A 12141-nucleotide genomic window follows, 5' to 3' on the forward strand; every position below is an offset into this window, starting at 1 on the left:
AAGAGATGGAACTGAAGGGTTTTCTTAAGAGGGTTGCTTGCAGAGTATGTTAGCTACAGAAGTGAAACAGCTACTCAAGAAGAGTCAACTGTTATGGGCTTATCTCTTCACAATTTCAGCCCAGCCTACTACAAAAGAAGAGTGCATACCTGAGCAGATTAGGGAGCTGTTGGCTGAGTTCCCAAGAGTTTTTGCTGAGCCAAAATCTCTTCCACCACAGAGGAGTCATGACCACTTCATCTCCTTCAAATCATATGCAGCTCCAGTCAGCATTAGTCCCTACATGTATCATCATTTCCAAAAGAATGAGATAGAAAAACAAGTGACTGATATGCTTAATAATAGAACCATTAAACCTAGTCATTCTCCCTTCTCATCACCAGTGTTATTGGTTAAAAAGAAGGATAGTAGTTAGAGATTTTACATAGACTACAGAGAACTAAACAAAATGGTTGTGAAAGACAAATTTCCTATACCTCTAGTAGATGATCTCATGGATGAATTAAATGGTTCATGCATTTATTCCAAGATTGACTTGAGAGCTGATTATCATCAGATTAAGATGAAGGAATCTGACATATACAAGACTGCATTTAGGACTCACTTAGGACATTATGAGTTCAAAGTTATGCCATCTGGGGTTAACTAATGCTCCTGCTACTTTTCAAAGTTTAATGCATCATGTACTCTGGCCTTTCTTTGGAAGTTTGTGTTGGTATTCTTTAATGATATATTAGTATACAGCCCTTCAGTGGAGAGCCATGTTATGCACCTCAGACAAGTGTTAGAGGTGCTACAAAAAGAGCAACTTTATGATAAGTTGTCTAAGTGTGCTTTTGGTCAAAACAAGGTGGAGTATTTAGGGCATATTATCTCAGGCCAAGGGGTAGCTACTGACCCTGCTAAGATTGAGGCCATGCTCAATTGGCCTGCCCTTAAATCTGTTAAGGCTCTTAGAGGATTTTTGGGTCTTACAGGTTACTATAGGAGGTTTGTCAAGTCTTATGGGATTATCAGTCGACCTCTAACGAATTTATTGAGGAAGAACTCATTTAAATGGTCTGGGGAAGCTGAAATAGCCTTCAATCAGCCGAAAACAGCCATGTCTTCAGCTCATGTTAAAGCCTTGGCTGACTTTACTAAGCCTTTTATTGTAGAGACTGATGCTTGTTCTACAGGGATGAGGGTTGTTTAAATGCAAGAAGGTCGACCAATAGCTTACTTAAGCAAGGCTTTTTCATTAAAGAACAGTGGATTATCAACCTATGATAAGGAATATATGGCATTACTAACTGCAGTGGAGAAATGGAGACATTATCTACAGGGGGTCATTTTATTGTAAGGACAGATCATCAAAGTCTTAAGTATTTGTTAGAACAAAAGATTACCACTACTCTACAATAAAAAGGTCTGACTAAGCTTTTAGGTCTTGACTATGAGGTGCAGTATAAGAAAGGGACTGAAAATAGGGTAGTTGATGCCTTGTCAAGAAGACAAGATCAAGAGTCCACCCTATTGTCTATCTCTACTGTTCAACCTACTTGGTTACAAGAGATCGGCCACAGTTATGAAGATGATCCCATCTCCTTAGCATTGTTGGGTGAATTAGCTGCCACCTCAGGCAGTAATTCAGATTATTCATTGCAGCAGGGTGTCATCAGGTCTAAGCAATCTATGTGGGAAGAATGACCAATCCAAGGAGTAAAATACTAGAAGCAATGCATCAATCACCTCTTGGTGGTCATTCCGGGCAACAAGGTACTTACAGAAGGGTGCAACTAATTTTCTACTGGTGTAACATGAAATTAGAGATTTTCAAATGGGTGAGTGAATGTGATGTTTGTCAAAGAATCAAGTCTAAAAATGTGCACACCCCAGGGTTATTACAACCCCTTCCTATTCTAGAGCAGGTGTGGCAGGATATATCTATGGATTTTATGGAGGGACTACCTTCTTCTACAGGGAAGAATGTTGTGTTAGTGGTGGTGGATAGGCTGTCCAGTTATGGACATTTCTTAGCCTTAAAACACCCATTTTCAGCGCAAGAAGTGGCAAAACTATTCGTGAAGGAGGTGTATAGATTACATGGACTTCCCAGATCTATCGTTTCAGACAGAGACTCTGTCTTCACTAATTATTTATGGCAAAATTTATTCATAATAGTGGGGACTAAGCTCAATATGAGTTCAGCCTATCATCCTCAATCGAAAGGGCAAACTGAAAGACTAAATCGATGCCCGGAGACCTACCTACGAGCTATGTTGTTTGAGAATCCTAAACACTGGGCAAGATGGCTACCACTAGCTGAGTGGTGGTTTAACACTAATTTTCACAACTCTCTTAAAGTCTCTCCCTTTGAAGCTCTTTATGGTCATCCCTCAACTCAACTACCATTGGGAACTTTACCACATACACACCAAGGCCCGGCTAGGTTGAATCTAACCTAACGACAACATATGTTGCAGGCATTGTGTGACAACCTTGTACAAGCACATTCAATGATAAAATTTTATGCAAATCGACTCAGATCTTAGCGAGTCTTGGAGGTAGGGGACCAAGTATACCTCAAATTACAGCCCTATTGACAGTCATCTATTGAAGTCAGAAGAAATTTCAAGCTTTTTGCTCGATTCTTTGGTCCCTATAAAGTTTTACAGAAGATTGGAGAGGTAGCTTACCGTTTAAAGCTGCCACCAGAATCGCACCTCCATCCAGTCTTTCACGTGTCCCAGCTCAAACGACGTATTGGACCCACAATCTGCCCTCAGCAACAACCAAAAGCTTGTGACAGTAATGGTCACATTTTGATTCAGCTAGTTGCCATCTTACATCGATGAGTGGTCAAGGAGAGATAATGCCATCACAGTCAAAATTTTGCTTCAGTGGGCAAATTTGTGCAAAAAATACGCGACTTGGGAGGATTGGGGCTACATTAAAAGTCACTTTCCTGAGTTTATCGCTCAACAACGACCTTGGGACAAGGTCTCTTTCGAAGGGGAAAATACTGTAATGTTCAAACAAAAAGAAAAGTGGCGATACAAATAAGGAAATAGGGTACAACACTTATGAGAAGGAATTGGGTCAATTCTAACTGGGTTTCATTTATTGGGATTTTCATGAAGGGAGACGTATTGGGCTTTTTCAGTTAGAAGACAAAAGCCCAAGTCATTACTCAATTAGCTCAATTAGAGTTAGTTAGATAAATAACAGATTAGATAAGGGAGTGAGTATCATTTTACAAAATAACAGAATTCTCAACTACTTTCTCATTTTACTCTTGTGACGACCCGGCCAGTCGTCTCATGAGTTACCACTCCGTTTTCCCCTATGTTAGCTTCTTTACGCTTTGTTATCCGTATTTTATGTGATCGGGTTGATTAGTTCGAGTTCGGAGAGGATTTGGTAAGAAATGAGACACTTAGTCTCTTTTAAGAAGGCATAAGTTGGAAAAGTCAACCGGATGTTGACTTATGTGTTAGAAGGCTCGAAAGTGAGTTTCGATGGTTCGGTTAGCTTCGGTAGGTGATTTGTGACTTAGGAGCGCGACCAGAATGGGTTTTGGAATTGTAGAGAAGATTTAGGCTTAAATTGGCGAAGTTGATATTTTGGCGGTTCCGGTTGATAGGCGAGATTTTGATATAGGGGTCAGAATAGAATTCCGAGAGTGACAATAGCTTCATTGTGTCATTTGGGATGTGTGTGCAAAATTTTAGGTCATTTGGACGAGATTTGATAGACTTTTTGATCGAAAGCATAATTTAAGAGTTCATGGAGTTTTTAGGCTTGAATCCCGTGTTAAATTAGTGATTTGATGTTGTTGTGAGCGTCTCGAGGTTTTGAACAAGTTTGAAAGATTTCATGGGATGTGTTGGTGCAATTGGTTTGGAATTCTAGGAGTTCCGGGATGTTTAGGCCAAAATCATAGCAGTAGCAAGTCCAGAAGAGTTGCAGGCCTCGGAACCCACCCACGCGGACCACACAAAAGGAAGTGCGGCCACGGTATGTGCTATGCGGACCGCACAAAATGAAGTGTGACCGCGGTATGTGCTGTGCGGGCCGCACAAAATGAAGTGCGGCCGCGATGGTTCTGTGCGGACCGCAAAGGCTAAGATCTGAGGGGTACTCTATAAATACGAGGTTTTTAATTTTTATTTAATATTTTGACCTAGAGAGCTCGGATTTTGGCGATTTTTCGAAGGTTTTTCAAGAAATACATCGGCGTAAGTGATTCTAACTCAGATTTGGCTAGAGTACATGAATCTATCATTGAATTCATCATTTAATTCATGATTTGGGATGGAATTTGGGAAGAAAATTGTGAAACCTTTCAAAAATATAAAATGATGATTTGAAGGACCAAATAGTATCGGAATTGGATAATTTTGGTATGGTTAGACTCGTGAGGGTATGAGGATTCTAAAAATGTAAAATTTACCCGATTCCGAGACGTGGGCCCGGGGCTCGGGTTTTGCTAATTTCGGGATTTTTGATATTTTTCGAATGTTTTCGCTTTGGCTTTGTTCCCTTTGCATATTGTGACGTATTCGCTCTGATTTTGGATAGATTCGACGCGCGTGGAGGCCAATTCGAGGGGCAAAGGCGTCGCGAGCTAGAGAATTAGCCGGTTCGAGGTGAGTAATAGTTGTAAATGATGTCCTGAGGGTTTGAAACCCCGGATTGCACATCGTAGTGCTATATTGAGGTGAGATACGTGCTGGATGATGAGCGTGGGGTCTTTTACTACTGGGGATTGTGACTCGGTCCGTCCCGATTGATGATTTTACCGCGTATTTGACTGAAATTTATTTGTTATCATCACGATTTGGGCTGATTGCCATATTTGGGCTTCGTGCCAACTATTTGAACCCTTCGGGGATTTTTATCACTATTTCCTCACTGCTTTGATTTATTATTTGAACTCAGTCCTGTTGATGTCTACTGTTTTACAAACTCAGCCACTTTTACTCAGATTTGAAAACTTATATGATATTTCTAAATGATCCTTTGGGTTGAGAACTACTGTTTTACTAATGCTCGAGGGGCTTGTGATGATTTTCGGACTGAGTGAGGCCGAGGGCCATATATGAGGATATGTTGAGTGATGTGAGGCCGAGTGCCGAGTGATGTGAGGCCGAGTGTCGAGTGATGATGCCACGAGATTGCTTTGATATAGCGCTTGGGCCGTAAAGAGCCCCTCCGGAGTCTGTACACCCACAGTGAGCGCGGGTACCCATTATGATCTGAGAGTGAGCCCAAGGGGCTGATACTGTTCTGAGCGATTGATACCGTGCCCGAGAGGCAGATTTCTACTTGTTATTTACCTGTTAAATTACCTGTTTTACTTGTTTCAAAAAGGGATATCATTTGATTTCTTCACTGATTTACTGCTTTAAGTGATTTTACTGCTTGATATGGAATTGCTTTGTGCCTTTACGTGTTTTCATACTTTCAGCCATTATTTAATTATTACTCACTAAGTCGGGTACTCACATTACTCCCTACACCATGTGTGCAGATTCAGGCATCGCAGAGTCCGCTCCTGAGTGCTGATCCTCCCAGTCCAGCCAGTGTTTTCGGAGACTACGAGGTAGCTGTTGACGTCCGCAGCCCCCGTGCCTCCCTTTATCTTATCATTTTCATGTTTTTAGAACTATTGTATCGGATTTAGTGTTCAGTAGACTTGTATCCGGACTTCTTAGTTGCTCATAACTTGTGACACCCCGGTTTGGGCTGTGTCGGGATGGTTTCTACTGTTGTTATCGTTAATTCCGCAAATCATGGTTAATATATCATGTTTTAGAACTACTTATGGTATTTAACTGTTTAAAAGAGGTGGTCTATTTTGATCTAGCTGGCCTTGTCTTCACGAGAGGCGCCATCACGACCGGGTTCGATGAATTGGGTCGTGACAACTCTCTTCTTCTTCTTCTCTCTAACCTCTCTCTATTCATCATTTCTATGTTCATTACGTAATTTAGCCATTGTTCATGTTGTAATCATTGAAGTGTTGATCAATAAAGTCTTGCTCATTTCCTTGGATTTCACTTTTCATTCTAAGTACATTACATAAATTTAATTATTTTTTAACTCGTTTCTATTTAAAATTTGGTTAAACTTAAAACTCGAAAGTGTAGATAAATGTAAGTTTGCTGTGAGATTAACGAAAAGGAATCATTATCATGTACTATGGAAAAAATTACCCACCTAATGATATTTCAATAGATCGTAAATTGTTGATTTGCTCAAGTATTGCAAAACATATACTATATTGACTTAATAGAAAAGTATATCCATAAAAGTAAATACCAGAAATCTGTAGAATTTCCTCTCCGAAATACTACTAGTAAAGATCTCGTTTCTTAAACGATTGTGAATGGACTTGCAATCTCAATTGCCATCGTAACTTAAATTTTTCGTTGGCTTGTGAATCATGATAGAATTTTGTCGTATGTTAACTGACAAAAATAAATGTCTAACAGTAATTAGCCAAAAATTTGAACTCAGGCCTAAAGGGTACCCCGCTCTTTAAAGTGAAGTTTGGACTTTAGAGGGCCATGCCATCCCCTCTCCCCCCCACCCCACCCCCTACTGATTATGGCAAATTTTAAGCAGCGATTCCTTGATCAAAGGTGCTAACAATTAAGTCATCAATATAACCCCTCCAAGCCCTAATTGATGAATGTCAACAGTCCTGAGAATGCATTGGAAACATACACTATTTTTGGAAGATTCGATACGAGATTGGCCAATGTTGCGCAGACTCTTCAAAATGTTATCACACCCGTGTCGGATTCTCCAAACATGCACTACTTTTGGAAGATCCGACATGCACAAGATGACATTTTTGAAGAGTCGGAGCAACACAGACATTAACAACACATGCAGTGACGCAATTGTAAGAGTGTAGATTTTCTTTTTCTCTTTTTTTAATTCATCATTTGAATTGCAGATGAAGTAATCTTATGCGGCATGAGCTCGTTTCTTGATCGATTTGCTAAAGAGAGCTATAACACTAGAGAGGTCAAATTGCTTATCAACACTGTATTTAATATAGCAAATCAAACTTTGAAGCCAAGGTATGCAACATCAAAACCATCAGAACATCAATTAAATAATACTTCGATCTGTATTTCCCGTTACAGAACCAGCAGCCAAAAATGAAACATGCTCATAGCCCGTAGGAACTGTTTCTCAGTTCAGCTCTGTTAAACATCAGAACAAAAAATTGTTGAAAAAAGATGGTCATAGACCATCTATGATTAATCATATGCATGGCGATTAATTCAGCCGAAGAGAGCCTACATCTCACAGTACCAGATCAAGTTTAGTAGGGCTCAACAGGTACACGAAAGCTTGCTCCAGCATAAATGGCGTCTGACCCAAGTTCCTCTTCAATTCTCAAAAGCTGTGTGAAAAGAATCAAAAATCAGAACTGCTGGTGCAAAGAGTATGCGGAAAGAAGTGCTGTACAATTCCATAAATGCAATTTGGTGGAGGGAAATAGTTAATGGGATAATTACTACCTGGTTATACTTTGCGAGACGCTCCGACCTGCAGGGAGCTCCAGTCTTGATTTGTCCCTGAAAATTTCCAGGAAAATAATAATCAATACCAGGGAATAACAAATTGAAATACAGACAACACAAATCTAGAATGTCTTGCTAACAAACTTACAGTTGATAAACCCACAGCAAGATCAGCGATGAAGGTATCCTCTGTCTCTCCACTGAGCAAATAACATAAAGTTCATTAACAAGTTTCATATATATAACAAGCATGTTTAATTAAGTTTCTAAGCCCATTTCAGAGAATGATAATCTCCTCACCTACGGTGACTGGTCATCACCCCCCAACCAGCGCGCTTAGACATTTTTACAGCTTCAATACTCTCGGTCACACTTCCAATTTGGTTAACCTGCACATGAAATGAGCAAGAAATGATGCAGTATAATCTCCAAGTCAAAGACGAAATGTGGACAACAAGGCTGCCATAGATCATTCAATGATACCTTAAGAAGAAGCGCATTGCAAGTCTTCCCCTCGATTGCCTTAGCAACCCTCTGCACATACATAACGAACAAATAATTAAGTCTTAAAAAGCCTACAGAAAGTAGCTCAACAGGCACAAGAAAGAAGTACACTTAAACATTTCATTTTCAATGGAAGCACACAGCTCTAAGCAAGGAAGCATCAAGTTGCTGTAAGACACTTCAATCTTACCTTAGGATTGGTAACAAGGAGGTCATCTCCCACGATCTGAACTTTCTCCCCAATCTCAGCAGTGAGCTTAGCATAGGTCTCCCAGTCATCTTGGTCGAATGGATCTTCAATTGAAACAATAGGGTACTCAGACACGAATGACTTGTACAAATCTTTGAGCTGGTCACCTGAGATCTTTTGTGAGCCATTATTGTTCTGCAAAGATTTAAAAAAAAGAGAGAGCAAATGTCAGTTCAAGTTGAGAATTGACTATAAATCACCTCAGTAAACAATGCTAAGTCTCTTCTATCTCGTCCTTTGCATATCTATTAGTTATTCCCTTCCAGTTAGTGGATATAGCACTGACTAAAGCTGATAATATCTTTGTGAATGCACAATGAGGGTATTAATAAGACATTTTTTCACCAAAAAAGGTTAGGTCTAACATGTTCATTTTTGCACATAAATATTCAAAAATGATGTAGGGCCTTGCCGGCAAGAACTTACCTCTTCTTTGAAGTTCAGATCATAAGTTTTGTCCTTTCCATAGAATTCAGATGCGGCAACATCCATGCCAATTACAACCTAAATAGAAAATAATTTTAGCTTCCACTTACGTAGCAGCATTTGCAAAAACAAGGAGGAGGAGGAGGAGGAGGAAGAGGAGGAGGGGGAGGGCTGGGTCGGTTGGGGGCTCAAGAAGGAATTGAGAACTCACTTTTCCAGTATAACCTGCTTTATCAATGGCTGTCTTGAGCAATTCAAGGCCCTCCTTGTTCTCCTGAATTTTAGAAACAATAATATGTGAAGAAGGAAGGTAAACATTCAACAGAATGTCATAACCAGCATAAGAATATATTCACCTGGATATTAGGAGCGAAACCACCCTCATCACCAACATTTGTGGCATCTTGTCCATACTTTTTCTTAATCACAGCCTATAAATAGAAGTTTGTTTTCAGGAAGATCCAGATCAATGAGGATAAGGAACTTTTTGGGACAATGTTAATACTCCATTGCTAGCCTGAATAGAGCTAATCAATAAAAGAAAATACCACCATCTTTCTAGACACCTTGCATATATTGTCAATGGACTGTTTGATAAAAAAAATTGTGAAGATAATAGAAGCTGGACAACTGTATCAAACCTTCAAATGATGATACACTTCACAACCCATCTTCATAGCCTCCTTGAAACTAGAAGCTCCAACTGGAAGAATCATAAATTCCTGCAGATAACTACAAATGAGAATCTTATTACCTAAAAAGATTTAACTACATTATCAACACAGAAATATAACATGCCTGCATAGCAAGTTTGTTTCCAGCATGGGATCCACCATTGATCACATTGAAAGCAGGAACAGGCAATACCAACTTCTTGTTACCGGCTAGGTCAGCAATATGCTGCAAATAGGTAGTTCAAATCGTACGTAACTCATGATCAGAGATGAATCCAATCGCAAGTAAACCCCTAATTGCACTATCCAGGAGAAACATAGTGAGCTAGAGATCTTATCAGTTTTTCCCCCCGCAATTACTCACTATCCAGGAGAAACATAGTGAGCTAGAGATCTTATCAGTTAAAATGAACTTCAATTGAAGTACTTGTCCATGTAAACGGGAATGACAAATTAAAAATATAGAGTCCCATGTTGGATAAGGAATTGGAGGTCCTTAGGGTCTCAATCTTGCTTATTGAGGCTCCATTTGCAGACTTAAGGCGTTGATTACGGGCACAATGAGCATTAGAATCCATGAACTTCATTAGGCAATATATACCTTATAAAGCGGAATGTTCTTGACAGCAGCGCCAGCTTTGCACACTGCAAGTGACACAGCAAGGATGGCATTTGCGCCAAGCTGGAAAAACGTAAATGCAGGTAAATTGGTGATTGGTGACCTTTTGAAAATAGCAAGTGAAGCTAATGCTTAAATCTTATTCACTCGAATACCTTCTGCTTGCACCAACCCCACTCATTTTGAGTTCCATCAAGCTGATGAACCATAAAGTTATCAATACCAGTCTGGTCTGTTGGGTCCTGCAGAACAATAGTAGCTTGCGTATCAAATACATTATCCGTACAATATAGCACTACGGAGTTCCCTTCACCTAAGCATTGAATCATGAACAATGTTTACACTGAGATACTCCATACAGAAAGGAAGTCAGTGGAGAAATCAAACCTTGCCAACGAGAGATGGAGCAATAATTGAGTTGACATTGTTAACAGCCTACAAGAGAATAACAAGGCAAATGAGTAATCGGCAGTTAACCACATAATCACAAAACAGGCACTTAATTCGCAATGTAATACCTACCTTTGAAACACCCTTTCCCAGGTAGTCAGAGCCTCCATCTCTCAATTCGAGGGCCTCATATATTCCTATTAAAGGAAGTAAGCGACTGAATTCAAGAGAGTAAAAGAAGAAAGGGACAAAAAACATCAAGAAATTAAACATTGTCTAAAGCAGAAATGAGGTAAGCAAAATTTGTACTCCCATCCAAAGTGAACTACTGTGATTCTAGGATCAATGTCGCTCAAGAGGATTATCTTTCACCCATCTTAAAAAGATGCAAGAACAACAATGGTAAGAAAATTAAGCTGCTGGGAATACATCAAGTCATGCAATTCCTTTTCCCCCCTTCTCGATAATGGTGGTGTCCGGGCCTGCTTTTAGGGACCTCGACTATACCACCGAATACCTTGTTATGATAATTGCCTAGCAATTCATTATTTTACACAATGGATGGTTTAACTCTCCTGAAGCGTCACTTAAAGTACTGCTACTAGCACAATGCACCCACTAAAGAAGACAAAAGGGCGGTAACTTCTATCATCAGCATATCCAAACAAACAATCACAACAAAAAAGGTAAAATCAATAGCGTTGGATGGAAAGAATCCCACAAAATTATCTAGCAAGTAGAAACTCTCATTTCAATGACACTAATAACATAATCAGTAAATAAAACTAAACCTCCATTCCAAACTAGTTGGGGTGGGCTAGCTATATGAATTCTCTATATCCATTATGCTCTATACGGGCCCATTTCCATCCAAAATACCATAATCAATGGGTTGAATATACTCTAACCCAATCATGTGGTCCCAGTTCAAATATAATCCCAACCGATAGTCAAAAAAACACGAGGTGATTCTTCCCATCTGCGTAAGCCTTTGTGGGCAGAGTTATCAGGTATCTGTGTAGATAGTCGATAGAATAGTTGAGATGCACGTAAATTGGTCTGTACATCACCGTCATTACAAAAATTTACTCTATATAACCCAATCTCACAGCTAAAGAGTAAAATGCATGAGACAGAAGTATTATCCTTACCAGTGGATGCACCACTAGGAACAGCAGCTCTAGCCCACACACCATTTGACAAATGGACATCAACCTACACACACATATCCAAGCATAAAAATCAATTATCCTAATAGAAACTTTTAGCATGCATGGGAATTGGGAAGCATTGAAAAGGGATGAAGTGTAGAGAGAACGAACCTCAACCGTAGGATTACCACGGCTATCGAAGATCTGACGAGCCTTAAGGGATTTGATAGTTGCCATGATATGAGCTTCGGAATTCGGATCTGTTTACTGAAGAAGAGATAGAAGAAAGAAAGGTTCAAAGAGAGGTGCGTAAAAAGAGTCGTTTGAGTTTCTGAGAAGCCATATATCCCATGTATGTATTTATACTTGTGTGCCGAAAACCTGGGCGAACTAGAGCCGTTCGATCAATGGGGAGAAAAAACATTAGAGCCGTTGGATGGGTGTAAATTTGGAATTAATTTTTTATTTTTATGATTTCTCATTTCATTATAATAATTTAATATAGGTTAAGTTGTACTACAATTGAGTGTCGAAAATGTGGAACCTAGCTTAAAGGTCATGTTTTTAGCCTTTCTATTTATTTCTTGTTTGTCAACTTTGA

General features: G+C 39.5%; 1 protein-coding gene across 1 annotated transcript; it reads right to left on the bottom strand.

The window, feature by feature from the left end:
- Positions 1-7079: 7079 nt before the first annotated feature.
- Positions 7080-11872, bottom strand: LOC107763133 (enolase). Its single transcript, XM_016581576.2, has 17 exons — positions 11712-11872; positions 11541-11604; positions 10522-10586; positions 10387-10434; positions 10155-10241; positions 9982-10062; positions 9505-9606; positions 9348-9428; positions 9063-9137; positions 8918-8980; positions 8707-8784; positions 8221-8415; positions 8010-8060; positions 7827-7915; positions 7675-7726; positions 7524-7580; positions 7080-7405 (listed from the first exon to the last, which is right to left on the bottom strand). The coding sequence occupies exons 1-17, from the start codon at positions 11775-11777 to the stop codon at positions 7325-7327; spliced, it is 1335 nt and encodes a 444-aa protein (XP_016437062.1). The 5' UTR covers positions 11778-11872; the 3' UTR covers positions 7080-7324.
- Between the last annotated feature and the right edge of the window lie 269 nt (positions 11873-12141).

The sequence above is a fragment of the Nicotiana tabacum genome, chromosome 5 (genome assembly GCF_000715075.1).
Source record: "Nicotiana tabacum cultivar K326 chromosome 5, ASM71507v2, whole genome shotgun sequence".
NCBI lineage: Eukaryota > Viridiplantae > Streptophyta > Magnoliopsida > Solanales > Solanaceae > Nicotiana > Nicotiana tabacum.